The following is a 27,250-nucleotide window of genomic DNA, read 5'->3' on the forward strand; positions in this document are numbered from 1 at the left end:
CTGATGACTTGAGTACTTTACGGCTTTCAAGAAACTAGATGCGCATGGAATTTGGTGACTGTTCCTTACAGTAGCTGTTCGTCGCTGGGGTAGATAAGGCTTTGTGGTGTGTGGGTATCACGGAGTTGAAAACATAATTACCATTTGAGCGAGCGGGGACATTTGGAGGCAAACGAAGACTTCACCAAAAATACATTCAAAAAAGACTGTTAGAACAGGAAAAATAAGAAACACATTTATACCCAGTTCAGTATCCTAGAAAAGTCAACTGTTTGGGAGTAAAATGTATGATCTAATTTCGGTAGTACATTTGATCTGCTCCACACCTTCGCATACTTACTCAAAATCCAGCATGCCACCACCACCTTCTTCGGCATCGAAGAACTCCTCGTCCTCGTCCTCGTTATTAGATCCTTCAAGTATTGCGATGGCTTTCCACGCGGCGATAGTCTCAGTCTGCAGCCGCTTCACCCCTTTTACCACACCCCCGACATCTTTACCACCAACTCTGACTTGTACCTTATAACCCATGTCATGAACTCCGCTTGGCCCATCTTCTTCGCCTGCACCATCACTCATGACACGAACATACTTTACTTTTTTGTCTACCGCAAGAATGCCCAGGCGTTCCTTTGGATGTAGACAATCTACTCCATCGCGCAGGATGCGTTCCAGGCACTGCAGAATGCCAAGGCGTCGAACGAACTCTTCACAAACAGGCAAAGACCCATGGCTGTCTATGTAGAGTGCACCAATCATGCTCTCGACAATGTCAGAGAGAAACTTGGGCGGATCCGTAAGCGAGAGAGCGTGCCATGGAAAACGGGCATCATGCTGAAGAGCTTCGGCAATTTGAATCCGGGCTTCAGAATGTCGTTGTATGGCCAGATTTCGTGACGTGACAAGTTCATGGCTTGTGAACCGAAGGAACTGCCATAGTGCTTTTTGGTGAGCTTCAGGTTGTAATGTTTCCTTGTTCGTGAATACCTCTTCCACAGTTGTCTCAAACATACTGTAAGCAAGGAACGAGGCGTTGACCATTGCAGTTCGAATGCCGTGCATTTTGTAATGCGGGAGCTCTGGTCTATGACTATAGAGTCTTTTCGAAACAATGTAGTCAAGCACTGCGTCGCCAAGAAATTCTTCTCGTTCGTACGAGCAAAATGTATTGAGACCGCGGAATGTAGGGTGCGTGAGCGCTTCGAGAAGCAATGCCTTGTTGTTGAAAGCATGGCCTACGAGATTCTCCACCGTAATTGCACCCACCACGGAGTCCTGTTCAGGAGCGGCATTGTAGAGTGTATCATTAGCCTGAGGGATGGGCATCCAGTTCTCTAATGGTAGCAGCGCTTTCACACATGCAAATGCTTTTGAGAACCCACCAACAACGTATGAAGCACCGATCAGTGATTCTATGACATCAGCGATCAATTTTGAAGACCTCTCTTGCTTGGTCGGTGGGTTCGTGATAGAGAGCATCTGACTGACGTATCTTGGCTTCCACTTCGCACCTGTAAAGCGTTTATAGAGAATAAACCCATCAAGACCTTTGGCCAAGGCAGCCCGCGCCAAATAACCATTACTGACAAGTTTACCCTTCTTCCCTGTCAACATGCCCTCGGGCATACGAAGATGAGTAGCCATGAGATGGAGAGAAGTAATAAACTTGAGAATGCAATCTCCGAGAAATTCTAATCTCTGGTAGTTCTCTTCCCCTTCCGTTGCAGATGGGGTAAGTGCCAAAAGAAGTATAGGCAGATGAGAAACGTCGATGTCAACACTCTGAAGAATGGTTGTTCTGAGTGTGTTGGCTACCATGTATGTTTCAAGCTTATGAGTGATTGATGGAAACAAGGATGCCAGTATAGCGTACGAGGCTGGAAGATTGTCGACGACGCACGATGTGATTGCAAGGCTTTCAGTCCTGGTGTATGCTTCGTTCTTATTTCCGCTCCCAACGACGGGATGTAAAAAGTCCCTACGCTTTGGAAAACGCACTGCTTCAATGGACACTTCTTGGACATTCTGTAAAGTCAGAGATACCATTGGTAAGCTGATGGTTTTAGCAATAAATGGTCGCATATCTCCTTGTTGCTTTACCAGACCCCATCTCCTCAAGTCAACATTGCCGCGGAGTACAAGGTCCACTGCCGACCTCTGGCTTCCAATCATCTCATCCCACTGATAGAGTTCAGCTGTTGACATAACGCCGCCTGATGAACTGCAAGGGGTGAGCAGATAGACAAAATCGCAAGTGTCTTCTTTCATATGAACACCAAAGATGGAACGAAGCATTTTCCAAGTAATAGAGCGCAGTAGCTGAAGCTCGGAGTTCTTCAGGATGACGCTGTTCAACAGAGAGCTCTTCACGCTATAGCGCTTTGTTTCGTTCCAATGTAGCAATACACCTTGCATTACAGGCACAAATGACGGGGTAAAAAGGATCAATCGCAAAGACTCCTCATCATCTGTCGTAACCTCAAGCAAAGCGCTATGCCACTCAAGTAGAGCAGTTTGGTGATATCGAGCGATGACTTGCCAGGGGTCGATGGTGTGCGATACCGGTATCAGAGAAGGCTGGTTGTCACGAGTCTGATACTGTGCTATGTGTTCACCATCTTCTTCTATTACAGGGAGGAGGTTTTCGTTTACCAAACCAGCGAAATACAAGGTTTTGTACGCTTCAAAAGCGGCGTCCTTTTGCGCCATCCGCTCTGTTTTCCATGTCCTGGAGCTGTTGGCAGTTCTCACTGTAAGATCGACAGAAATAGGGAGCGAAGCTTTGGCAGAAATTTGACCGTTAATGTTAGTGAAATCAAACTCTGGCCGGGCATCCACATATGTACCGGAGGACAGGCGGGCACAAAAGTGGTATAGATGCTGCATGGCATTATCGAGCGTCAATAAGGCACTGAAATATCTGTTAGTTATTTGTGGGCTATTTGGGGATTGTTTGCTCTCAAGATACAGTAGCTCGATGCTTACCCAGTGGTTTCAATTCTCAGGCATCGTGAGTCGTACTCTTCAATACATTCTTCTTCGGAGCGTAACGCTGTTTGACGCTCATGGTCTTCATATGCCTTCTTCATTTGAGCTTCAAGGTATTGCCAAGATGTTGCGGAGTAAACATCTCCCATGTCCGGAACGAGGATGTAATAACGCGACCTCTGTTGTCTCGCTCTCCCACGTCGTTGAACGAAGCCTCTAAAATAGCAAAGAATAAGTCAGTTTGTACTTTTGTCAGTATTATGTACAAGGAGACTTACTTGAGAGTTTTGGGAGCCTCAAAGCACACCACAAGGTGACAGCTGGGTATATCGATGCCTTCTTCCAAGACACTGGTAGCTAGAACAAGGTTGATGATACCGGCCTTGAAATCATCCAGTACGGTTTGCTGGTTTTTGGGGTCTGCATAATTGAATACACTTGATTTGTGCTGGGATGACTGCGACATGCCGACAAATGTGCCTACACGGAGTAGAGCTTTCGTGCGTGGGTGAGAAGTGAGGATCTCGGCGAGAGATGCCACCCACACTCTTTGCTCCACAAACACAATGCTGGTGAAGTTCGAATTGGTAACGGCTTCAGCAACTATGATGTCAATGAGAACGTTCACTTTGTGTGAAAGACTTTCCAATATCGGACTGGATATGCCTGTGGTATGCCGGGTTGGGAGATGTTGAAATATCTTCAAAAGATGTCGCTTCTCATCGGTGGACAAGTCACAAGACTGATCATGGACCAGATTTTTGAAATCATTAACGCACTTATATACGTAATGTTCCATAGCAGAGTTTCCAAGCTCTTGTGCCATTGCCTCGGCTTTTGATACCAGCTGCTTCAATTGGTCATAGCAGTAAGTCTTGCGGCTATCCCAGAGCTTCTGAAGCTGCCGAGAAACATTGTACCCATTTCTCTGCTGTTCCAAGAGTGAAATGACATATGGGTCATCCATGAGGTCATAATTCACACATGCATTCTTGAGTGCGAACAGCAACACCGAGGGACTTCCAGTGGAAGGATCTCGAGTGTAGTTGACTTGAATTAGCTCTGGTCGGTGGACAGAGCGAAGTAACTCAGATCTGTATAGTTTTGGTGTTCTCACTGTCGCTTGTAGGTTTCGTTCAATTGCCCTTGTAGATGTCAGCTGATACAAACCCGTGGGGTTGCAGAGATTACTCTAGGCCTTGCTTGTTAGCCGCTGCTCTCATGACAGGGCTGGCGCTCAGGCCGAGCACTTTAGGTAACGCGAAAGTGCTGTCGGTTAGCTGAGGCGTATAGAAATCAGACATTATCTTGTGAGCCGGATGTTTCAATGTACAGTGGTGAGCTAGGATGCATCAGCGAAACTCAGTCTTCTTTGAGAGTAGGCGACGGACCTTCATCGAATATGAGTAAAGCCAACCTTTGGAGGCTCATAAATCCGTGTGTGAGTGCATCAAGTAGAATTTGATGCGTTGATATGACGATTCTGACATTGTGTTGAAAAACATTATTCCAGACGCTTTGTGTCGTCCATAGCTCAACGTCTCTTCCGCAGAGAAGCAGATGACCATATCCAGGAAGGTTGGCTTGGAACACTTCATACTGCTGTTCGCAAAGCGCGACTGTGGGTGCAAGAAACCAGACAAGCTGAATAGGTGAGATGTAGTCTAGCGTAGTGGGACTTAGTGGTAGATAGGTAGTATCCGCACCTTGTCGGGCTTGCACATCTCCAGTTCCGCCCGCGCACGTTCGATAGCTCTGCTAGCCTATTAACTACAGGTCTTGAAAAACAAAGTGGGCAGCCTACATATGCGTTTTTCCAGAACCTGTATCCATGACAACAATGATGTTGGCTTTCATACTCTCCGCAATCATTTCAGCCTGGTAGCCCCGCAGATGGAACACCTCGTCCGGAGTAACAGCAACGGTTAGACCGTCGTCGCCATTGTGAATTGGCGAGTCCATAGGCAGCATAAGTACTAAATTAACGATAGCGGCGATAGTTGTATCCTTGGGGGGTAGGTCTTGGGACGTGTTCGCGGTAATGATGTTGGCTGACCTGCGACGTGCAGGTGTGTCGCACAAGGTAAATAGCCAACATGTGACGCATTGTGCTTTGACCAATCCTTCGGCAGGGAAATGCGCCATCAACTAACAGCAGGCAGAGACAAAGAACACATGGGTATTGTGGGGCATCATTTTCGTAAATACTACATAAGTCGCTTCATGCCTTTGGTCATAACTCGGCAGGGGTGGTGCGGCAAGGCGTCTAGCCATCTACAGATTGGTGAGGTAGTCCTCGACCTCGGAGGGACTCAGCTTCCTGAAGCGTGGGCCGACAGCACCTTCTACCCCCTCTACGCCAAGTAATCTCTCCTCAGGTGGTCCAACGATGCCTATTTCGACGGTCTCACCATTCATCTCTCCTTCTATCGTCTCCTTGAGGGTGAGGAGGGCAATGTGGATCGCGTCCTCAAGCTCCAGACCGTCCGTGTATCGCTTTTCCAAGAATGTCTTTGCACTCGTTGCACTCTTGCCTATGGCCGTTGCTTTCCAGGGGAAGTAGCTGCCGCTAGGATCGACCTGATATAGACTGGGCCCACCCTTGAGAATACCGCCCGTCTTGCCACTGACCTTCTTCTTCTCTTCACTCGTCTGTTCGTCGCTCTTGGCCTCGGCCTCGGGCTCAATTCCATCATCCCAACCCGCAATAAGCAGACTGACGCCGTACGGCCGGACACCACCTGATTGCGTAGCCTCCTGCATGACCCTCGCCACGTCTTGGACTAATATCCTCGTTGGTGGGTATTCGTTGTAGACACGTTTGTATCCAGTATGCGAGACCTTGCGTGCCTTGTCGACAAGGACGCGATAATCGGGGCCCATGCCTGAGTAGACCATGCCGAGATTAGGCGTTATGAGACTGATCTTGGACGAGGATTGCGAGTCAATGAGCGGTGATGACGATTTCTTTTCCGTTGCGAGGACGATGCCATTGGTGGCTACAGCAGTTAGTCAGTGGCGTTGCATGGCTGTTGGAGGAAAGACATACCCTTGATTCCTAGTGAGGTAACGCCCTGATTGACGGCATTCAAAGCATATTCTGTTGTAAAGTCAGAACACGAACAATGATTTACATTGCAACACTGGGAGCGTGCGTGCAAGGCGGCATACCAATCTGGACCAGCTTTCCGCTGCACGAACTGTCAGTGACCATGGCATATGTGCAGGCGGTAGCGCAGTGCATAGTTTACCTGGGTGAGAAGGTGGTGAGGGAGAAGGAGTATCTGTCCGCCATGGCGACTAAGGGGGTTGTGGTCCGACAGGCTCAGTTCCAGCGTGGATGGTAATGCTGTAGTAGTCGTCGTTGTTGTCGTTGTCGTTGTCGGGCAGCGGGGGTGGAGAGACGGCGCTCGCAGTGAACGGCGAGCTGCCACTAGAGCTCCAGGCTACCCAGAGCTTCGTTGCAGACGTGCCAAGGCCGGCGTTCGGCTTTACCATAGCTCCGGCCTCTTCGACCAAAGAGCAAAGCTGCAACTCTGAATTCTCCCGCCTTCCAGAACTGTGTCTTCGAATCACCAAAACCGTCTGCAGCCGCCTGCCACCGTGTCCCCACAGCCCGCGCAACCCCCCGCTGTGCGCCAGAAGACGCGGCTGTGCCGGAACATGATCCGTATTACCGGGACATTTGAGTTGGCGAATGTCTTCCCCGCGGCTTCTTGATTGATCCCCCTCGCCCTCTTCATGTTCACTTGCGTGCTTCCTCCCTGGTAAGAGTCAGACTAAGCTCACCTCCCAGCCTTGATACCATACCCACCTGCCCCCCATGTCTTCATCCTCTGGCTTTCAGCCCATGCCGGGATGGTACTGGCCAGATGACGTACCTAAGCATGAGCCTTCACAGTCTGGCGCCGCCTCTGCAGATACATCCTCGCGGGAACAGCACACTGGTGAATCTGCAAGCGGCCCAAATTCGTCAGCGCAACCGCGTGGTTCCAGACGCACGCACTGGCCCCCCAGACAGTGCAGAATATGTCTCGAGACGGTCCAGCCGACGTTCAACGTCCCTTCGCCAAACCTACCTGGCTTCTTACAGTCTTCCAATGTGTCTTACGAAGATGAGACTGGCCGCCTGATCCGCCCGTGCCTGTGTAAGGGCTCATCCAAGTATGTTCATGACGCGTGCTTGCAAGCCTGGAGGCATGCAGACCCCAGCTACGGTCGCAGAAACTACTGGCAATGTCCGACCTGTGGCTTCAGGTATCGCCTGGCGCGTCTGGGTGTCGGCCGGATTATTGGCAGTGTTTGTATGTTTTACTAGCCATTCCCCCCTTATTCACCAATGAAAGCTAACAATCTCGCTAGCTGCTCAGGTTGGTTTGACCGTCCTCATACTGTTTTCCGTCATCTTCGTCCTAGGGTTTGTTGCCGACCCCATCATCAACTTGTATCTTGACCCCTGGAGTGTGCTGTTTCCCTGGTCTGGACATTCAGCTTCTGATTATTCTTACTACTACGAAGACGAATCATCTACTTGGTATGAGCACTTTGCAAAAGGGTTTGCAAGCATGGGCGTTCTTGGCTTCTTGAAAGTTCTGCTTGCTAGTCCACTCAGTTATTTTAGGATTGGAGGAGGCGCCCGAGGTCGTACGACGGGTCGCGATCGCTATGAACAGATCAGCTGGATCATCATTCTAGTTGGTGTTGCCACCTTCTTAACGGTATGTGCTGGGACTATATCAAGTGAAGAAAATGCATACTGATTCTGAACAGGCAATTTACAAGGGTGTTCGATCTTGGAGTCGCCGAACGCTCGAAAGGGCTGGCGAACGCGTCATGGATGTCCAAGGTGATGACGAAGATGAGGACGAGTAGCTACAGTTGCAATCGTCATGTATGATTGAACAACCATGTGTCCTGCCTCGGCCTAGAGCCCTCTCCAGACCCAATCCGCACTTTCTTAAATTGCCACAAGTTATTCCTCAATACTGTGTCGATTAGTCTACGTGCGAAGATCAACCCAGCCCATGACATCCATATCAGCATTGTACGTTTTGTGCTAGCTGGCTTCTTGGAACATGGTGCTACTTGCCTTTGGCACTCATTTTGTTCTGCCTCGCCAGCTCCTCGGGGCACCTCCCATGGCTTGAACGACATCAGGCCTTTGGCACATCCATGTCCAATTTTGAATCGCTTTCCTTTGCTTTGACGGGGACAGACGCCCCGTAATTCTTTTGACATCAAAATCGGAGAACGTGTCATACCCCATATGAACGAGTGTAGTAGAAGACTAGATCAGTAAAGACCAAATATTATTATTGTTGACCACAACAATGGTTAATGTGAACCATAAGCAAGGGCTTCCGGTGAATCCAGCCCCTTTGTCCCAGTGCTATGAAGCATACACTTCTAATCATAATCCCGTTGACTCCGCCTTCGAAAAAATTAAGGACCGAAAACCAAAAACCGAAAGCAAGCGGCCTCTCTTCACTCTTGCTTGCTAGACGCCAAGATAAGAAACAGGAAACGACAATAACCTAACCATTGAAAAGTGTGCCGAAAAAAAAGCCCTGGGGTATCAAATATCCTTATTTTATACACTGCCAGCGCCCTGGGAAAATGGCGCTCGCATTACTCACCAAAAGCGGGGTTCCCGCCCTTCATGAAGAGTCTCCTTGTACCGCCGACTCTGCCCAAGTCTTTGAATTCGGGCTTCTTGCCACCCAGAGCTCCCCCGGGGCCCGCGCGGCTTCCTGGACGACTACCACCGCTTGTGAGTGGACGCTCGTCGCGTTGCGAGACGGGACGATCGGTTGGAATTGCATTGGTGCTCACGATGCGAGCCTGCTTCATCATGCCCTCGATCCACACCAGCTTGTCACCGCTGAGATCCAACTTTTTGGAAGTGGGGCCAGCGAGCCCGACTTCTTTGCCTTGCCACGAACTACGAGACGACGTGGTTGAGGGTACATCTGGCTCTTCGCCCCGGTCCGGGGTTGAAGCGTGGAGAGTGGGCATTCGCGGAGGCGTCTGGTCTCTAGAGATGCCCATGCCCAAACCAGAGGCTTTGACAGGGGTGGTGGAAGGACTGGGAATCGGGTAACCAGCGCTGATGCGCCTCTCTCGCCTACTCATGACACTCTCTGGGCGACCAGGCGATTGATCTGGATTCTTAATCTCAAGCCCCACCACTTCGAATTTGCCCTCGCTTGCAGTCCGTCGGCCATGGTGCTCAGCGTATTGACGCAGATATTCGCCGAGATCAGACCAGCCACCACCAACGCGTACCATGACACGCTCGCCATTCTCCCCTACGCGACGAATAAATAGTTTGACGGGTTGTTCCTTGCCTGGCTGGGTAAGATGGTACAGCTTGATGTCATTGTCGCCTCTTGCTGCTGCTGCAGATCTACGGCCAGACGAGGCGTTGTGAAGATCAAATTCACTCTTGGCAGGGGACAGAACGAGCTCGGGTGCTTTGAAGTTGCTCACAGAACGAGCTGCACGTAGATACGTACGACTTCCCTTCGCCGTCAAACCACGTGCTGGTTTCACTTCGGGGGCGTTAGGTCCGGGGCCTGACGTAAGCCTAATATGCGCTGGAATTGTTGTCAGGATATCAGAGATCTTACGCTCCAGTTCCTCTGCGCTGTTGCCAGGTTTGTGGGTGAAATGAGATGGTGGCCATGGTGCATTAGATGGGGGTTGTTCGAGAGTGGTTGACCCTTGTTCTAGTCGCCGCTTTGGCATGGCACCATTGAGTTCAGAATGAGGCATCCTCATTTCACGGGTAGTAGGGTTGCGAACTGATGGGGACTCTTCTACTGTACTGTGAGGGCTTGAGTCTGGAGACAGGTCTGTGGAAAATGATCCAAGGCTTCCTCTCCAGGAACGCGGTGTCTGGGGAGCGTCAATGACGGCATCATCGCGGCTACCTTTGGCAGTGAGGATTGGCATATCTGGGATCGCGAGGACCTTGGGATAATGCTGCACATGGCTTTCCGATGAGTCATCTGTTTTGGAGTCGCCTGGAAACAATGATTCGGACTCGGCTTGGACAGCACCATGGTCCGGGCTCTCGTTGAGAACGTGATGCACAACAGTATCGCCTTCATCAAATTCCGATTCGTCGTCAGAGGGTAGTGGCTCAGACTCGAAGTTGACATTTCCTGTAAGTATGCTAGACGAGGGGTGTGATGGGCTCTCAGATACAAAAGGCGAATCATCTTCTGCCGGCGCATCGTAACCTAGGAGAGCCATGTGCTGCCGAGGAGACAAGGCAGGGGCGTTTTTTGGGGATGTTGCCGAGCGTATCTTGGGTGAAATAATCCCATCTATAGACTCGAGAGAATGTCCTGGCTTTCTGAGTGCATCTGATTGCAAAACGAGACTTGGAGGTCTGTTCACTGTAGAATCAGAGTTTGCCTCCTTGTGCCCGGCTTCACTGGCACTGGATTTGACAAGAGCTGCAGCGATTGAAGAGGACTGATCGATATTATGGTCTGTGTGTAGAATTACGCTCGAGCTGGGATCTGGAGACAAATGCTGCGTGGTAGCAAGTGTGCTTTTTGGTGCGGCTGAGTCGTCTGCTCGCCTGCGTACCTCGGCATCGATCAGTCTCCTCCTGGACTCATGTTTCCAACGCCCGTAGTCTGCCTCTGTAGCCTCAAAAGTGTCTATCCAGTGTTCTGGCAAGCAATCTTCTCGACCTTCAAGTGTGTCGAGCATCCTGTCCAAACGCCTACCCAAACTGCTCACTTTCTGATGAAGGACGGTGGAAATAGTGTCTATGGCTTCTTTCCACTGTGCAAAGGCAAGATCAGAGGGATCAGCTGGCGGCTCGATGGCGTCCCATCCTAGGCGCATGGCCTTCTGCGCGGTATCGAGGTCGCTGATGTAACGAGGAGCCTCGCGCAAGATGGAGACTCGGGCCGTCCATGTGTTGAGGCGCTCTTTAAGCTTGGTGTGATGTGGCAGGGCCGATAGCAGGGTCTGGGTGATGAGGAAGGAAAAGTCATCCATGACCTTGTAGTGTTGGCGAGTGGCTTCGTAGCCGGCAGAAGAGGGCCTGGACTTTGCAGCAGGATGCATATCCAGCACGTATTCCTTGAGCTCTTCAACATCTAGTTTGAGCATCTCGTCGCCAATCTCGTCGAGGCGCGCCTCGTGTTGCTCCACCTCGACTGAAAGCAGCGAGCCCCAATATTCAAGCGGCGGCACGGCGTGATCTAGACCGAGGTCGAGACGGCCGACGTGTTGCCTGATGCGCAACTCGATGCTCTTGCGCTTCTGTTCGCGCAATTGAGCGCTGGGCTCCTCGAAAGAGCCCGACCATCCCCACTGCTCAATTTCGGCGCACCATGCCTTGAGGCGTTGGGCGGCCTTGGCGACGCGCGCGCCTAGGTCTCTCTCGGCGGCGGTGAGGGTGTCGATGCAGGCAAAGATTTTGTATTCGTCGCGCGTAGTGTCGAAAGGCACGGGGGTGTAGGTAAAGGCGCGCAGTGTCGTCTCGGGCGACAGATCGCGAAGGCGGCCGTCTTCTGAACCGGCGTGGAGGCGGCCTCTCCTGCCACTGGGCGACATGACTGGCGATGGGACTCGGCGGGGGGTATGTGGTGGCAACAAGCGCACGGGGGACGAAAAGGCGTCCATGATGCCGCTTGCAAGCGGTGGTGAAGCGGGTGAATGAGTGAACGGGTGGTCTCTTATAAACAAGGGTCCTTCCTGTACGGTAGCGATTGGGCCACTGGGACGGGGCGCGCAAGACGGAACGTCGTCTCAGTTTATCTACGGCAAGGATTGTTGGAGCGTGCCGGCCGTCTTGTTTGCGACCGGTGATGCGAGCAAGACGTTTGCGCTGCCGGCAGCTCAGAGTATTTGTTGACTGAGTGTACGTACAGTGCTGGCTTGTGGCGCTACGGAAGTGGTGGGTGCGTCGGGGGAGCCGGAAATAGAGTCCAAGACCCCAACAACGCACTTGCACGCAGTTGATGCAATGGCATGTCGGCGATCTACATGCCGTATCGAGCCTTTCGTGAACATTCAATCAAAAAAGAAGCACCGGTGCCGCGGGCTTGATTGGCTTGCTCAGGAACACGTCTTGGACGTCGGGTCCAGGGGCTTGTGGAGGGTTAGATGTACATATTCATTGTACTATCTTGTGCATGTATACTTGAATCCTTGGTGTGTATGCGACCCCACGACATGCATGATGCAGATAAAACGATAAGCATGGTCACGGGAACGTGGCGAGGTCCTGATGCTGCAACTTGACATGGCACAGCACTGTTCAGTGTTGTCTCATATAAGTAGAGTCTTCGGTTGTGCACAGCTCGCAATCCCCGTTGATACAATGATTCGAAACTTGCCTCGTGCTAGTCCCAAAGAGGATTAGACCCAGCCCGTTTCTAGTTCCTTCTCCACACACACCAAGTACTTACATACAGATAGACACAACACACAGACACACAGTACCATGACCGAAGACCGTGGCTGCACAACGCCACAGTAAGATGATACCATGATGGTCTGAGGCAGTATTTAACCCGCTTCAATGTCTCAGTTCCTTGTGCTTGTGTTTCCATGGGATTGCGGCAGACAAGCGCGAGACAAAGAGATAGAGAGAGAGATGGTTGTTACGAATGGGGAATCCCCACTGCCCTTCCCCACACAGCAGTCAGTACATGCATGCGCGCACACACACTTTCTCTCTCTTACACACACACACTTACTTTCACGCCCCGGCCACCGGCATGCCCGCCTTACTGACGCCTTGCACCCCCCGCTTCATCGAAGATGCTCCTTTTGATTCCAGAAGCCGACCGGCTGTCCTACAGCCGATATCGTCATCCCTCCCGGCCAAGCACGTCGATGCTGCCTCGCGCATATCCCACCCCGCGACCTTCCACCCTGAGTTAGTCAATTGCCCGCATGTCTCCTAGTACCTGCATTCCTGGATACCAAATACTCGCAAGCTGCAGCATCCGACGTCACCGCCAATCGCTGCCTTTCGCCGAATCTTTTCCCCCAACGGTATCGTTGACGTTGCTGTGTCAAAGCTTGTCATGTCCATGTGCAAGTATTTAAAGTCACGGATACGCAGGGATTGCTGGGTACACTTTGTGTCCCACTAAGACGTGCCATCCTCGTCCCCTCACTCAGTCCGCCAACACCATGAGGCCATCCCTCTTGGTACTTGCGGCCATTGGCGCTCAGGCCTGCCAGCGTGAACGTGCTTTCCACCATCATTCCCACCTGCACGTTAAACGACAGACGTCTTTTCCCCCCACCTTGACCCCACATGAGGAGATCTTGCTCAATTCTTTCGACTCCCTCTCCATATCTGAATGGTCATACTACTATAGTTCGTGTTGCAAGCCTCTCCCGCAACCACAGCACTGCTAACTCTTCGCAGCTCATGGCGCCCACTTGGCTGGCCAGAACAAAACCATGGGTAAGCAGTCACCACCCTTGCCAGTGTCCTCAACAAAACAAAGCTAATTCATTTTCAAAGCACAATGGACGGCAGATAGATGGTCCGACTATGGTTTCACTTCACGCTTGGACGAATATTGTAGGCACAGCCTCGACCCAAACCTTGCAACGAGACATGAGTTGACAGTTTTCCAGACGTATTCTTGAACTATCCCGTCTCAAACTCCTTGAAGCTCACCTACAATAATGGGAGCACATACACTCCTAGTCTAAAAGAGGCTATACTTGAAGAGGACCCAACTACCAGCTATCCCAACAGTGTGCCCGTATTCCACGGCTACTCCTTTACCGGCAATGCGTCTGCAGAATACGTCTACGTTGGTAGAGGCCAGCAAGTCGACTTCGATCGTCTGATTGAGCTTGGTGTCGAACTCGAGGGCAAGATTGCCTTGGCCAAGTATGGTGGCCCTTTTCGAGGTCTCAAGGTCAAGAATGCTCAGGACCACGGCATGATTGGAGCCGTCATCTTCACTGATCCTGGTGACGATGGCAACATGACCGAGTAAATTACATGTCTAGCTTGTTAATGTTCTGTTGTGCTAACAGTTCCTAGGGCAAAAGGCGTCGCTCCTTACCCTCATGGCGGTGCTAGAAACCCTACCACCGTCCAGCGTGGATCAGTTCAATTCTTAAGTACATACCCAGGAGATCCAACCACGCCTGGCTACGTCTCCAAGCCAGACTCGCCGCGCTCTGATCGCAAAAACATTCTGCCCCAAATTCCCAGTCTACCCATCTCCTGGATTGAGGCACAGCCTCTGCTACTGGCTCTCAACGGACACGGTACAAATGGTACTGAAGTGAACAGGACACGCTGGGTTGGCGCTATTCCAGGTGTAGAATACTACACCGGTGAGGGATCGGGCGCTACACTTTCCATGTCCAATGTTATGAATGACACATATGGTACAATCTGGAATGTCGTTGGTATCATCAATGGAACCAATGAAGACGAAGTAGTCATTGTTGGGAACCACAGAGATGCTTGGATTGTTGGTGGGGCAGCTGACCCCAACTCTGGATCCGCTGTTCTTGTCGAGCTCGCCAAGGCATTTGGCGCACTCTCAGAGACTGGGTGGAAGCCATTACGTACCATCGTACTCTGCAGCTGGGATGCCGAAGAATATGGTCTTGTTGGAAGGTATGCATGCCACATGTGACTGTTCGTGTCTTCAACTTACATGTCCAGCACCGAATGGATGGAAGAATACATTCCATGGCTCAAGAACGCCGCAGTCTCCTACCTTAATATCGATGTAGCAGTTTCCGGCCCGGTAAGCAACAATTTCACAATGCATTCGTAAGCCATACTAACATGTTTGGCCAATTCTCAGATCCCCGATGTTGCGGCAACTCCTGACCTCCATGCAATTGCTACTTCTTTGATGAAGAAGGTCGTATATCCATACCGCAACGAGACCAGCCTTACCATGTACGACGTATGGACGCACGAATCCGGCGAGGTTGGCGTGCTCGGGAGTGGAAGTGATTACACTGCCTTCCTCCACCGTGGTATTGCATCCATCGACATGGGAGCTGGTCCCGGACCAAATGACCCCGTCTACCCTTACCACTCCAACTACGACTCTTATCACTGGATGGCCACCTTTGGCGACCCAGGCTTTGTTACACACAAGGCCATGGGTCAGTTCCTAACCCTTCTACTTTACCATATGGTCTCTGATCCCGTGGTGCCTCTGGAGCCAGCCGACTACGTCTCTGAGCTCAATACCTACCTTGGTTCTCTGAAGGAGGATATCAGTGCAAGTAACTTCACAATTGACCTCAACAATCTGACGAATGCCATCTCGACGTTTGAGAATTCGGCCAAGGAATTTGTCCTTCTTCGGGATCATGCAGTTGCCGCCAATGATAGTGCACTTATCACCGTTCAGAATCACAAAGCTCGAGATTTCTCTCGTGCGTTCACTAGCCAGGGTGGCTTGCCTACCCGGGAGTTCTATCAACACACTATCTTTGCTCCCGGTCGAGATACGGGATATGCTCCCGTGACGTTTCCTGGTATCACAGAGAGTATCACCTTTGATCAAGACGCCGACCTAGCGCAGGAGTGGGTTCAAAAGACCAGCGACGCAATCTTACTTGCTGCCCGTATTCTAAAAACATAGGATAATCTTGCATAGATGAAGAAATAGAAACTAGTTTTTTATCTACCATACACTGCTTTTACTGTATGTTACTGTAATGCCTATATCCTGCCAGGGATGCTCGAGAGAGCACTGCATTACACTGTGCATTCTGCTTAGAGCGCTGTCAGCCTATTCTGGCCTGAGTAGATCAGCCCTGATGCCGCTAATTTTTGACGTTTGCACCGGGCTCACTAGCCATCCCTGTCATGAAATTCGCGTTTCCAGACGGTAGTTTAGCTGTTCTACGATGATCCACCCGGCAGCTGGTAGAACATCGGGACACGGCTTCGTCGGCGGACACCAACCCTGATGTGGTTATTTGGTATAAGTGGCAAGTGGTGGCGTTAAGCGTGACACGCCTTGTCAGGAGAAGATCCACAGTACCATCACACTACCGGCCGGCATATGTTGTTCAATGCTACTCGTTGATATACGCAAAGAACACGACGTTCGAGGTATATATCATGCAGTGGCAGTGAACCTCATACAAGATTGTCCAGAACCATCACGCTGCCCTCCTAATTCGGTAGCCCCATCATTGAAAACGGTATTAACACAAGGCAATTTGCCTCTTGAGAATTCGGAGGAATAAGGTTTGCGCCGATCAATCTAGTGTCGTGGAGATGCCGCTTCATGCTAAGAAGACGCTACATCCCCACCTCGCGTTTATTCGATACGCTCATTAGAACGCTCTGAAGAAGAGGTTCATCAAAGTATTCGCACCTTCGCTTGGGGCATATTTTTTTTTGCTGTACTATAAGAGGTTTGGCGAATTGTTTTACAAATACATAGTTTTATTCGTTGCTTCCCCGCACGCGAGTGGCCAAAGAAAGACTTGCTCGCCACCAGAACCTGGCAGACTGACTTTTGGTTCATCCATCAATCAGAGCCGCGCGTAATGTCTGATTCAGGGTCGGAGCATTTGTACTTGGACTTACCAAAATATCCCTGGCATTGTTGTACAGAGAGGTCTTCCCATCGCCAGGCGCTCAACTGGGATCCTTGGTGCTCTTGGGCTGGATCACCATCAACACTTTGATTCTGATCTTCCTCACAATCTTCAATTGTAACTCTGTAAACGCATTCTGGGACCGCGATATCAAGAACGCCAAGTGCACGGATATCAATGCCATCGCATACGCGAACAGTGCATCGGCGATTGCTCAGGATGTTGCACTGCTGATTTTTCCTTTGGCATGCAGTCGGACGCTGAATATGACGAGATGGCGCAAAATAATGGTGGCATCATGTTCGCTATTGGAACACTGTACGTATTTCCCATTGTTTCATTCCGGGACAAGTGGGCAAACTAACAAAAACAAAAGTGGGTGCATAGCCACCATAGTCCGTCTACACACAATCATGGCCTTCAAGACTACAATCGACCCCACTTGGAACTACGTTCCCATCACCATATGAACAGTAATCGAGCTTACATGCTGTTTCGCTTGCCTCTCCCTTCCCGCAATCCGCATGTTGCTTGGGCGTATCCTGCCCGACGGTTTCTTCTCATCAACCACCTCGCGATACCGTTCGTATGGATCCAACGCCCCGGTCTGGGGCGTTGGTATTGTAAAACCCAACTCTATACCGAATGGCAGATGATTTCGAAGCTGGAAGCAGATCTCGTCGGGCAATGAGCATGATGCGGGAAAGTCGAGCGAAACGGATGTGTTAAGTAGGGCAGCGACAGATGCGCGTAGTGAAAAGACTCGTGGAGCGGAATCACGCGTCGAAGAAGCAAGGATTTCAGATGTCGAGGAAGAAATACTGCCAACCCCATGGGGCCATTTGTAGACAGGTAGTATGAAACTACTAAACAACAATAACTTCGCTTTTGCTCCTAGGAGATGACTGAACAATACTCTGTTATATTAATGCTGTAAAACCTATTTTATGACATGAACCATTTTCCCTGCGTAATAGCGTAAACACCTTAGTTTGTCTTCTTCAGTTTAAATCCCTCCCAAGTAAACTTCGCGACAAGAATGAAGGCCGCGCATGCAAATAATAAGCAACTTCCAAAGATCCACAGGTTTTCATAGCCCTTGTGCTTCTGAATTTGGCCGCCAATAGGTGTACCAATCAATATACCAATCGCACAGAAGAAGAAAGCCTGGCCCAGGCGTGTACCGATCTTGTGTTTAGTATTGCCGCTGATGTAGATGATAATCGTCGAAGGCAATGACACAAAGGTTCCGGAAAAGAAACCATAGAACGCCATGAGGACGATAATGCCGGTCGAGGTTGTGACGGTCAAGAAGAGTATGCAGAGAATCGCAGACATGAGAACGCATGGTATGATGACATTGAACGGGCCAATCTTATCCGACAGGAGATTCGGCAGAATACCTAAGATATTGTGTCAGCAAAAAACGATGCAAAGTGTTGGAGGAAAGGTTACTAACGGCCAAAGAGCGAAGTGCTGTTCAAAATGGCGATGAGATAAAACCCAAGATCCTCATTAGTAATCTTTTGCGAAATTGCAAAGATTTGGCCAAAAACCAAGGGTGCATTGAGTCCGGCGAAACCCAACAGGAAGCCAAAGGTTATAAATGAGTACGGGGGATTCAAAAACGCCCTGAGATCGAATAGAGTGCGTGTTTGAGGAGGAAGAACGCGGATGCGCAACACGATGTTTGGGATAATCAGCGTGCCTAGCATCATGAAGCCCAGCACGCGAGTGGCCCATCCGAATCCGATCCGTGGAAGAAGCCTGTGCAAGACGATTGGGTAGATGACGCCTCCCAGGGAGGAGCCTGAAGCCGCTATGCCAATGGCCGCCCCGATCCTGGTGGTGAAGTAGGTGGAAAGGATAGCGACACTGGGAACGTAGACCAAACCTGCGCCAATGCCGACGCAGAAAGCTTGAGATAGCAGGACTTGCCAGTACTGATGGCAAAGTGACAGCATCATGTGGCCAAAGACAATCATAAAGGATCCGACGAGCAAAAGGGCGCGGAGGTATCCGGCATCGTAGATGGGTCCGGCTAGGGTGCCTGTTACCAGCATAAGGTAGGCTTGAACAGATCCAATCCAGGCGATGTCGGATGAACTTGAACTCTTGAGCATATTTGTTTCGTAGTATGCCTGGTATGATCCAAATGTATTGGTGATACCCCTGATCTGGAGTTAGCAAAGTGGTTTCTTGGTCCAAGTGCAAAGGGTCGTCTCATACCATGCATTGAATGTGAGGAAGAATCCACCAAGAACCTGCAACCAAGCCAAAGTACCGCCGTTGGGTGGCGGAGGGACGGCATTCGGATTAGGCTGCTCTGGTTGCGCAGCCTCCAGCGCCGCTCCGCCGTCATCGGTTGCGGTTATGCCGTCGCCAGGAGGCTGCTCCTTCGCTGAAGGGTCAATAGCATCCTGCACCGTATTTGAAGAAGAGGATGAGGAGGGTGGCAGATGACTTTGTTTCTCGTCAGATGACATTGCAGCATGTGTTGATGCCATGTTTGGTGTGTTGTGAAGACTATCCAACGTTAAGTCAGTTTTCACGGCTCAAGGTGTTGCAAAAACAAGAAGCTCACTTCTCTGTACGGACCAACTCCCAGAACAAAAGCAAAGGCTGAGCGGTATGCTATTAGTGTGAAGATTACGGCAGGGGAGCTGAATGTAGATGTAGGAAAATTTAAAGTAGATCTGCAAGGGGGTCTATTGTGGGGTATACAGATTGGTAGAGGGATTCAGATCGAAGGAGGGTATATATATTAAATGGAAATATGGTTATTCGCTTTTACCCATGGAGATTGCGTGCACTCATCCGTTCGGATCCGGCTCCTTTGTTATTGTAACTACAACTCCACATATCAGAGTTTACCGAGCGCAGTAGCTTTTGAATAGGGGAGTGTGAGTGGAACGTGTCGGGGCCGAAGTGATATCTCCGATTCTCGTATGGCGGTTACTGGTGGGGATTACAAGAAACTCACCATGTTCGCCCGTCACCACCTAGTCCTCCGAGATCCGATGGCCGATGGCCGAAACACATAATTTATCTCCGAGATGCAGAGTTTATGCCTATGACGATTACTTGTCACACAGAGGGAAATCTATTATAAACTCAGCTACAGAAATCGGCTGACGGTTTGGGAATACTGGGTGCTTTATTTTGCAACAAGTTCCCTATGTCGGGCACACTGGTGTTTCCTCTCATACACATACCCTACTCGGGTTTCCTACCAAAGATACAAACTTGGATTGACGAAATTCGTAAACTCTTCGTACACAATACGCTTCGGGATCTTTAAAAGAGATAGAATACTTGATGGCATAATATATATTGTCCTGGTATCCTCTCTCTTCTGATGTGTTCTTACTACTGTGTCCTCTGCCATAAAGCCAAATGCAAAAAGAGTAAACATCCATGATTTGGTTATAGTACCTAATGAAGGTGTGCCTAATAGGCGAATCCCGGTTGAGAAATGTAGACTACATATTTATGAGAGTATTACTAAACTACCTTTTAAGGTTTAAGAGCAGAGTTTCGCTGATGTAAATGCTTACCTATATCCTTTTACTCTGACTGTAACATTTACTTTTTTAAAACCCATTCCGCCAAGTTAGGGTGTGGCCTGCTATTTTTTCTAGATTAGTTAATCTGGTGCGCTATGTAGCAGATAGATATACAAAAAGTCAACTCGTAAATAGAAGGGGAAGGGGAGAGTGCGTAAAAACCTGGAACGAGACCAAAACACCTAGGAAGTAATCCAAGCCACTGCTATGAGTAGACACGAAAGATGGAAGATGTTAAGGTTTGGGGATGCTCACTCCTCAAACTACTCACTCTTCAACAGTTTAACCGCTAACATTGATTCTTCCAAACAAAATGCAACCGAAAAATCGATTGAATTCGTTAATATGGGACCTTAGGATAAGTTTGAACAAAGTAAATTCTATTGCGGTCGACGGACGAATCGATCTACAGAATCGGATCAATGGATCCATGAGGCTACTATATGCACGCAATCCAAGCCTAACTCCATCCGGTGATCCAACCCGTTCTTCAGCTAATCTAAACTTACTCTCATCTGATTGAATCCGACTCATAAACAAGACAATGCAAGGAACAAAACAACCAGTCTGATACACATCGGACCAATCTCTCACACTGCCGACACCAAGTTCTACACACCAGCTCCCCCGCTCAAATCTTCCGGCGCTTCAGAAGCAGCGAATTGCTCGGATTCGGCACAACCTGCCTATCCACCTGAATCGGCTCGTACCGCTCCTTGCGCCCATCCGGCATCACAATATCATAATCCATAATCATCCTAGCCAGAACCGTCTTAATCTCATTGGCTGCAAAGAAGCGGCCCGGGCACGCATGCTTGCCGTATCCAAACAGCATATCGCGCTCATTTGCAGAGACAAACTGCGAGCGTGCTAGCTCGCCCGTGCTGGAGTTTTCACGCATCTTGTAGTAGCGGAAGCCGTCGAATTCGTCGGGGTTGGTGAAAAGGGTCGAGTCGAAGCTGACGGCGTCGGAGGGTACTTCGATCATCACGCCGGCGGGGATGTGTTGGCCGTTGGAGAGCACAAAGGGCTTGTGAACGTAGCGAGCAAAGGAAGCTGGTGGGTGGGGGAAGGCTGTTAGTTTTTCTTTGTTTTGTTTTTTGCTAAATTGCTACTAAGTATTCCTGGGCAAAGGAAGAAAAACTTACTGATGCTAAAAGGGTACCAGCGGCCAACTTCTTTGATAAAAGAGTCCAGCTTGACTAGTTGCTGAAGAGCACGTGGTGTGAGGCTCCCGTTATTGTCTTCCAGGACGGTCTGAATCTCCTCACGAAGTGGCTTGATGTACTCTGGCATTGCCGCGAGACTGAATAGACTGTTGGTGGTTGTCATAGCGGTAGTGTGGATAGATGCGACAGTAAGAGTAAGCTGCTGCCTTATCAGCGACGGAAGATCCATGCTTGATTTACAGCGATCCATCATCCACTGCAACATATCGTCAGACTTGTTGTTTGGGTCTTGTCTCTGGTTGATGATAGGCTCAAAGAACTTGGTAGCCCGTTTGAATCTATCCTGAAGCTGCTGGACCTCGGGGAGGCGAGTTGCTTTGAATGGGCGAAGCCATCTACTGCAACTCTTGACTGCGAAAGCGGCAGTAGTTGTTTCGTTTGTGAAATTGACTGCAATGTCAACGTATTCAGGGTCGCGGCAATATTCTGGTCCGACGAATAGGCGGCCAGATGCCTGAGCTATAATGTTTGTTACATTTTCGTATATCACCAGTTTAGTCCAGTCCTCGCAAGCAGGCAAGAACCGTTGCATGGAGTTATCGATCTCGTTAGTAATATGCTCGCTGAGACGTTCTGTCTTTTAGGTAAGCGGCAAGTCTGATGCAGTAGTGCACTCTCATACTTAATGAAGGTGTAAGATCAGCCTTTATACTGTGCACCAAAATCGGGTAGTTGGTTTCGTGTTTGGTATAGTGACCTTCGAACATCTATGTAATCTCAGCATCTGATCTAGCCATTGAAAGATGACAGATTCATACTTTGTTAACAGCTCCAGGAAGATCCACAACATCGTCAGGGATTTTGTTCAGTTCGGGTAAAAACTTGGGTGGTATGACCACAAATTGCATGTCATCATCTGCTGCCATGCGGTAAACAGATTTCGTGAACTACCACCTTCTGAGTTGTCATCTATGCAGACGAGAGGTCGCATTTACCTGTTTGTAGCCTTTGCGATACAGGTCTTTGCAATACTTTAGGAAATAGGCTCGTTGCTTGTCATTGTTTGTGGCCAGGCCGAACAATGGCAATTTTGATAACTTGAATTGCAGGCTGAGCTTTGGGAGAAACGTAAGAAATGCAATGACCAGAGCAAATACTGTGGTAACTTGCGCGATGTGCGCCGAGTCTGAGGAGATTTGACTATCCATCTTGAAGGAGGTGAAATTGTATCGAAGGAGAAAAGTACTAATACAGTAATCACCGTACTTATAGTACATTTTTCCAAGAAAAAATCATTCACTGGGTCTACCGGGCTCCGGAGATGTCGGAATTTACGGCAGAAATCGGTTTGCGGTTCCATTGGTTGTTGTCGTCGTACGAGGTTGTTCGTTATATTAGGATAACCGATACAGTAGACAGGCATGCGTCCTACAAACGTGCTGGACCCTGTCCATACAGAATCCATAGACTTCCATAATAACTCAAAGGCAAGGATCAAGACTTCCGCGTTCTCATCGGCTCACACCATGCAAGCTCGAAATCGGTCGGTGAAACAGGAGAACCAAGACCAAGCGGTGTTGTCGACAAAAACGAGCCATTTTTACTATAAAATATTAACGCTACTATGATGCTACACCTACTCATGACAAGATTAGATAAGTATATTAACTCTTTATGTGCTAGCTGTAATAATAATTATACAGTAAGAATAGAGTACGCGTAGGCTTCACGCAGTCGGAGCTCGGCAGTTTTATCTCCGAATTTATCGTTGACGAAGAGGTAGGTGACTGGAACTTTTCACCTCCGATACACTAACACCGGGGCGACCCGCTTTAATATATACATATATATATATGTGTGTGTGAGATACCTGGACATAGATCATTTTCACAAGGTTTCACGTACAATAGGGGTCTGCAGTACTAGTATATTGTCACCGTAGTGACCACGGGAGTAGAGCTGAACTCCTACCTCTCTATTCTTTATTCTTTATCATGACTATTATGGATGAAAAGACCTTAGAATGAGTTTACATTGACACATGTTACAAAAGAAGGAAGACAAAGGAAGTAAAGCTAACACACGACGTCTCTTACTTTATACTCTTGCCTTGCGTTCTTCCGTATGAGTAAGGTTTCGCGACTGGGTGACGTGAGGTGGACATGTGATACAATCAAGTGTTTTATTCACAAGTGCCAGCACCTTACAGTAACTTTCCGTCTTTACTATCCTTTCTAATCTTTTAATATCACATCACGAGTACTTTCTAGCAATTTAACAGAAAGACGATAGCAGAATAGGAATATAATCTTTATATATTTTAGAATACGTATAGTACCACTACTCTATCTACACTGGATAGGCAGGTGTTTGGATATCATGCAATTATAGACAAGAAAAATGCAATGCCGCGCTCGCTAAAATGATCAAAGAGACTGTTTACAAGACAAGGAAAACAAGAGATGAATATCGGAAAGAATGCTTGGTTGGAATAGATTCAAGCATCATGCTTTTGGTTCTGTGCTGACTGGAGCATAACCAGCAGGAGTGACGGCCAGGTAGTCTTGATGAACGACTGGATCTGGGCTTAGCACATGAGGGGTCGTATCCGGCGTGCTGTGGATTGATTCCATAGCGATGCTATGCTGAGAGGCATTATAGCCTGAGCTATAAGCAGTGAGAGGCTTCAAATCCTCTGGATGCAGGCTCCATCGTGAGGCATTGTTCACTTCACTGATCCCCACGGCAGGAGCGTCGTGCGGTACATTTTTATACACCGCGCCCGTCTCATGTACGGTTGTGTGTGTATTGTGGTCGTGATCGTGGCCGTGGCCATGTTCGTGTTCATCGACTTCGAGTGCGTATGGCTTCCCGCTCTTTTTGAGCTGTTTGTTACACCACCAGCAGCTTAGCTTGTCACAAACAAGGATGAGGAAGAGAAGCACCACGCAGACTGGTAGAAGAGCGGGCGATTCAATGGCGGCGTAGATCTTGGCGTCGTTGGCCATGAGCGCCAACATTGCCGCGCCGACACCAAAGGCACTCATGCGCGAGATGACGGATGTGTAGTCGAAGAGGTCAGCCTTGTGGCGGCGGATGAGGAATAGGAAGACGACCAGGCACAGGATGAGGATGCAGAAGGAAGTCCAAAAGTACAGGTAGACAAGTTTCCAAGCATGGAGGCCTACCTCGAGTGGGCTGTGCTTTTCGAGTTTATCCACGGGGAGCTTCATACCAAGGCCGGTGTACATGCCGTTGCTGATGGCATATGACAGGTCTTTGAAAGCACCTGGCCAGTTACTGTACTTGTTCTCGTCACCGAATGTGTAGCCATTGGAATTATCAGGCGAGCAGATACTCGTCGTGTTTCCGATTTTCCAGATGGCATTCCGCGCTTCGTAAAAGAAGCTTCTCGTCTCGAGTTTGCCATCGAGTTCGTAGTAGTCAAGCAAGTCCATAAGCTTGTCTTGGAGCTTTTCGCCGTCGAGATTCTCAAGCTGGCAGTACTGGATAATTTTATCTGAGGCCTTGTTGGTGTTGCTGATAATGTAGCGAGCGAGGGCAAGCTGCTGCGACCCCTCAACTACACCGACGATTGCAATCTGAAGCGGGAAATGCAAAAGACTCCAAATTTGCTGCCGGATGGTTCCGTAGTGGCCATGGGGGAAGTTGTCAAAGTACCTGGTACGAGTGTTTAGTTTGGGGGTTTATGCATTGTGTTTCAGGATACTCACAGGGCCCAGACTAGCACCAGAATAACAATAATGCACATGATGAGAAAGCATCCCTCGACATCAAGGCCATGCTTTCCCATGATTCTGGACACGGTCTTTGTAACACCAATGGCGCCCTCGCCAATAACGATGATGGTAAGCAAGCTCATTCGCTCCATGAGATGCGTCTTCTTGAAGCTGAGCATGCGCCAGAAACACGAGATGCCAATGACTAGGACGGCCTCCAAAACCATGACGACATACCAAACAACGTAGATGTGTCGCCGGTTCTGATTGCCCTCGCGAAAAACAGGCGTCATGGCAACAAAGGCACCCATGCTGACTGCATAGATGGCAAACATGAGCATCAGAGGCAGGTAGATTTTAGAATACTTTGCCTTCCATGTGAAGAAGAGGACGACGAGATATTGAACTGCCAAAAGACCACGGGTTATAACGAGCGTGTAGCACATGATGCGAAAGTTCTGTGGCCAAAAGTCAATAAATGTGCATTGGTATGTCAAAAGGGCGGCAGACTGACCGTGTTGTTGCGCGGGGCTTTCTGATTGGCAGGATTAAACTGGCTGCCAGCCAATGCCAAACCAACAAAGGCAATAAACTGGATCGTCTTGCATATACGTTCATACAGCGAGTCTCGCGCAAAACGCACATCGTGCAGCGTAATTTGAAACCAACATGACCACAGAATTCCGAAGAAGCCAATGTATCCCAAGAGGTAGTCCAAGTCTGTGATGGAGTGGTAGGCGGTGAAAGTTGCCAAATTGGCGACAAAGAACAAGTCGAAGAAGAGTTCGACGCTGTTGGCCTCGTGTCGCTGGGAGAAGACGAGGTTTTCATGGTCAGCACCGACAAGCGGGCTTTCGATAAAGGGCGTGGTCTTGTGTAGCCTCCTCAGATGCTTTTCAGTGTCGACATCGCGTTTGTGACCATGGAAACTCCAACCCATGTTGGGAGCCTAGGTAGGAGAGTGGGGGTAAATAGAGGGAGGGACGAGGCCCACGGTACGAATGGCGTGCTCGGTGCAAAAGGCGAGGAATGGAGGCGTGGAGTAGGTAGAAAGAGCAGACTATGTATGGAACAAGAGAAAGTCGGTGATGGGACAAACCGAAACTCTAATACCAACGTCCGTCGGACTCGCCAGGGCGCCGTGCCACGATTCTTATGTGAATCTTGCCCGTTTCCACGATTACTCCACACGACAGCAATGACCCCTCATGCAGACAGGTAGCGCAAGTCCTATCTTAGGACATGGCCCTAGAATCAGCACTACGGCAGTGGGCCTTTTTTTTTAACCCTCCAGCTCAGCGGGAAGTATGCTAGGGGCAGTGCATGGTGGCCAGCCGCACGGCCGTGCTGAGATGGGAGCCCCTACCCGCTCGTATGCAGAGACGCAAGCCACCCAAGGCCGAGAGATTGGGCAAGGGAAGCCTCCTCACTTGTCATCGCCAAGCGGGAGGCCGTGGGACCGGAGAGCCGTGGGAGAGGACAGGAACAAGGGCGGCAGGCCAATGGGCGGTGCATGTGGGTGAGGCTTGGCCAGCTAGCGTGCTGCCGTGTCGAATGCCGTCGGTTTTGATTGTGCGTGTGGTTTCGAGGTTCAGCAGAGTGAGAGTCAGCTCCGCCGACTAGCCAAGGCAGGTCGGGCGGAGCGCCGCCCGCTGCCCTTCTTCTGTTCTGCGCCTGCGTCCACCACCGGACTAAAACCAAAGGCCTCATGCAGCGCAGCCCCCATGGCGTTGCGCTAGAGCTGTGGTGACTCTGCCCGCCTGTCTACTTAGACACGTCCTGTGCAGTACATACAGGTCGTGTCCATGCTGTCCATCCGCCATGCGCCCAAAAATATGTGAGTGTACGCTGGCACGCCGACTAGCCCGCTTGCTCTCTTCCAGCTCTGCAAGGCCAATTTAGCACGTTCACTCCCCCAGGTCACTCGCAATTACTTATTTGCCTACCCCCTGTACACGTGCCTGTACGTCCTTATTTAGGACGTCCACTATGTGCTGACCAACACTGTCGCCATCGATCGGCCTCATCCAGACGTCCTTGTCTGCTTTCCCGTGTCCGCCCTCTCCCGATTACTACACACACATGCAAACTAATCACTGACTTCCATGATTACTTGTGGCTGTATCGTTGCCAGCCAGACACTTGTTGGCCCCTGAGTCGTGGGCGCATGGTGGAACAGCCTCATGAAAGCTTCTTT

The 27,250-nt window shown here is 49.7% G+C and overlaps 8 protein-coding genes across 8 annotated transcripts; 2 read left to right on the forward strand and 6 right to left on the reverse strand.

Annotated features, from left to right (window-relative positions):
* Positions 1–278: 278 nt before the first annotated feature.
* PSV08DRAFT_360516 (uncharacterized protein) lies at positions 279–4,998 on the reverse strand. The gene is made up of 7 exons (XM_014223747.1): positions 4,793–4,998; positions 4,695–4,743; positions 4,380–4,632; positions 4,180–4,330; positions 3,267–4,133; positions 2,986–3,204; positions 279–2,911 (listed from the first exon to the last, which is right to left on the reverse strand). The coding sequence occupies exons 1-7, from the start codon at positions 4,957–4,959 to the stop codon at positions 337–339; spliced, it is 4,281 nt and encodes a 1,426-aa protein (XP_014079222.1). The 5' UTR covers positions 4,960–4,998; the 3' UTR covers positions 279–336.
* A 175-nt stretch (positions 4,999–5,173) lies between these two features.
* Positions 5,174–6,405, reverse strand: PSV08DRAFT_281009 (nucleophile aminohydrolase). Its single transcript, XM_014223748.2, has 4 exons — positions 6,240–6,405; positions 6,160–6,179; positions 6,038–6,088; positions 5,174–5,987 (listed from the first exon to the last, which is right to left on the reverse strand). The coding sequence occupies exons 1-4, from the start codon at positions 6,281–6,283 to the stop codon at positions 5,263–5,265; spliced, it is 840 nt and encodes a 279-aa protein (XP_014079223.1). The 5' UTR covers positions 6,284–6,405; the 3' UTR covers positions 5,174–5,262.
* Positions 6,406–6,543: 138 nt separating this feature from the next.
* Positions 6,544–8,334, forward strand: PSV08DRAFT_198492 (uncharacterized protein). Its single transcript, XM_014223749.2, has 3 exons — positions 6,544–7,292; positions 7,351–7,706; positions 7,759–8,334. Exons 1-3 carry the CDS (start codon positions 6,812–6,814, stop codon positions 7,858–7,860), a joined length of 939 nt encoding a protein of 312 aa, XP_014079224.1. The 5' UTR covers positions 6,544–6,811; the 3' UTR covers positions 7,861–8,334.
* PSV08DRAFT_408430 (uncharacterized protein) lies at positions 8,248–11,637 on the reverse strand (the record flags this gene model as incomplete). Its single annotated transcript, XM_014223750.1, has 2 exons — positions 8,248–10,188; positions 10,393–11,637. 2 exons carry the CDS (start codon positions 11,635–11,637, stop codon positions 8,617–8,619), a joined length of 2,817 nt encoding a protein of 938 aa, XP_014079225.1. The 3' UTR covers positions 8,248–8,616.
* Positions 11,638–13,110: 1,473 nt separating this feature from the next.
* On the forward strand, positions 13,111–15,629 carry PSV08DRAFT_33141 (uncharacterized protein). Its single transcript, XM_014223751.2, has 7 exons — positions 13,111–13,348; positions 13,400–13,438; positions 13,499–13,558; positions 13,615–13,981; positions 14,033–14,620; positions 14,669–14,753; positions 14,814–15,629. The coding sequence occupies exons 1-7, from the start codon at positions 13,159–13,161 to the stop codon at positions 15,606–15,608; spliced, it is 2,124 nt and encodes a 707-aa protein (XP_014079226.1). The 5' UTR covers positions 13,111–13,158; the 3' UTR covers positions 15,609–15,629.
* A 1,936-nt stretch (positions 15,630–17,565) lies between these two features.
* On the reverse strand, positions 17,566–19,064 carry PSV08DRAFT_369557 (major facilitator superfamily domain-containing protein; the record flags this gene model as incomplete). The annotated part of the gene is made up of 3 exons (XM_014223752.1): positions 17,566–17,981; positions 18,038–18,750; positions 18,808–19,064. The coding sequence occupies 3 exons, from the start codon at positions 19,062–19,064 to the stop codon at positions 17,566–17,568; spliced, it is 1,386 nt and encodes a 461-aa protein (XP_014079227.1).
* Positions 19,065–20,775: 1,711 nt separating this feature from the next.
* Positions 20,776–22,521, reverse strand: PSV08DRAFT_176243 (cytochrome P450; the record flags this gene model as incomplete). Its single annotated transcript, XM_014223753.1, has 5 exons — positions 20,776–21,218; positions 21,293–21,946; positions 21,996–22,080; positions 22,132–22,260; positions 22,309–22,521. The coding sequence occupies 5 exons, from the start codon at positions 22,519–22,521 to the stop codon at positions 20,776–20,778; spliced, it is 1,524 nt and encodes a 507-aa protein (XP_014079228.1).
* Positions 22,522–23,614: 1,093 nt separating this feature from the next.
* Positions 23,615–26,084, reverse strand: PSV08DRAFT_400300 (bacterial low temperature requirement A protein-domain-containing protein). The gene is made up of 3 exons (XM_014223754.1): positions 25,568–26,084; positions 25,048–25,511; positions 23,615–24,994 (listed from the first exon to the last, which is right to left on the reverse strand). The coding sequence occupies exons 1-3, from the start codon at positions 25,991–25,993 to the stop codon at positions 23,818–23,820; spliced, it is 2,067 nt and encodes a 688-aa protein (XP_014079229.1). The 5' UTR covers positions 25,994–26,084; the 3' UTR covers positions 23,615–23,817.
* Between the last annotated feature and the right edge of the window lie 1,166 nt (positions 26,085–27,250).

Source organism: Bipolaris maydis (assembly GCF_028858645.1).
Source record: "Bipolaris maydis strain C4 unplaced genomic scaffold PSV08scaffold_4, whole genome shotgun sequence".
Taxonomy (NCBI): Eukaryota; Fungi; Ascomycota; class Dothideomycetes; order Pleosporales; family Pleosporaceae; genus Bipolaris; species Bipolaris maydis.

Excerpts from the sequence above, each read along its gene's own strand:
- PSV08DRAFT_198492 (XM_014223749.2), top strand. The coding sequence starts at position 6,812 with ATGTCTTCATCCTCTGGCTTTCAGCCCATGCCGGGATGGTACTGGCCA. Across the intron at positions 7,293-7,350 it reads CCGGATTATTGGCAGTGTTT|CTGCTCAGGTTGGTTTGACC; the intron begins GTATGTTTTACT and ends CAATCTCGCTAG. Across the intron at positions 7,707-7,758 it reads GTGTTGCCACCTTCTTAACG|GCAATTTACAAGGGTGTTCG; the intron begins GTATGTGCTGGG and ends GATTCTGAACAG.
- PSV08DRAFT_33141 (XM_014223751.2), top strand. The coding sequence starts at position 13,159 with ATGAGGCCATCCCTCTTGGTACTTGCGGCCATTGGCGCTCAGGCCTGC. Across the intron at positions 13,982-14,032 it reads GACGATGGCAACATGACCGA|GGCAAAAGGCGTCGCTCCTT; the intron begins GTAAATTACATG and ends AACAGTTCCTAG. Across the intron at positions 14,754-14,813 it reads ATGTAGCAGTTTCCGGCCCG|ATCCCCGATGTTGCGGCAAC; the intron begins GTAAGCAACAAT and ends GCCAATTCTCAG.
- PSV08DRAFT_360516 (XM_014223747.1), bottom strand. The coding sequence starts at position 4,959 with ATGCTGCCTATGGACTCGCCAATTCACAATGGCGACGACGGTCTAACC. Across the intron at positions 4,134-4,179 it reads GCTAACAAGCAAGGCCTAGA|GGCAATTGAACGAAACCTAC; the intron begins GTAATCTCTGCA and ends GACATCTACAAG. Across the intron at positions 2,912-2,985 it reads CTGAGAATTGAAACCACTGG|TGCCTTATTGACGCTCGATA; the intron begins GTAAGCATCGAG and ends CAGATATTTCAG.
- PSV08DRAFT_281009 (XM_014223748.2), bottom strand. The coding sequence starts at position 6,283 with ATGGCGGACAGATACTCCTTCTCCCTCACCACCTTCTCACCCAG. Across the intron at positions 6,180-6,239 it reads CTCACCACCTTCTCACCCAG|CGGAAAGCTGGTCCAGATTG; the intron begins GTAAACTATGCA and ends CAGTTCGTGCAG. Across the intron at positions 6,089-6,159 it reads CGGAAAGCTGGTCCAGATTG|AATATGCTTTGAATGCCGTC; the intron begins GTATGCCGCCTT and ends ACTTTACAACAG.
- PSV08DRAFT_400300 (XM_014223754.1), bottom strand. The coding sequence starts at position 25,993 with ATGGGTTGGAGTTTCCATGGTCACAAACGCGATGTCGACACTGAAAAG. Across the intron at positions 25,512-25,567 it reads AAGCCCCGCGCAACAACACG|AACTTTCGCATCATGTGCTA; the intron begins GTCAGTCTGCCG and ends TTTTGGCCACAG. Across the intron at positions 24,995-25,047 it reads CTGGTGCTAGTCTGGGCCCT|GTACTTTGACAACTTCCCCC; the intron begins GTGAGTATCCTG and ends CACTCGTACCAG.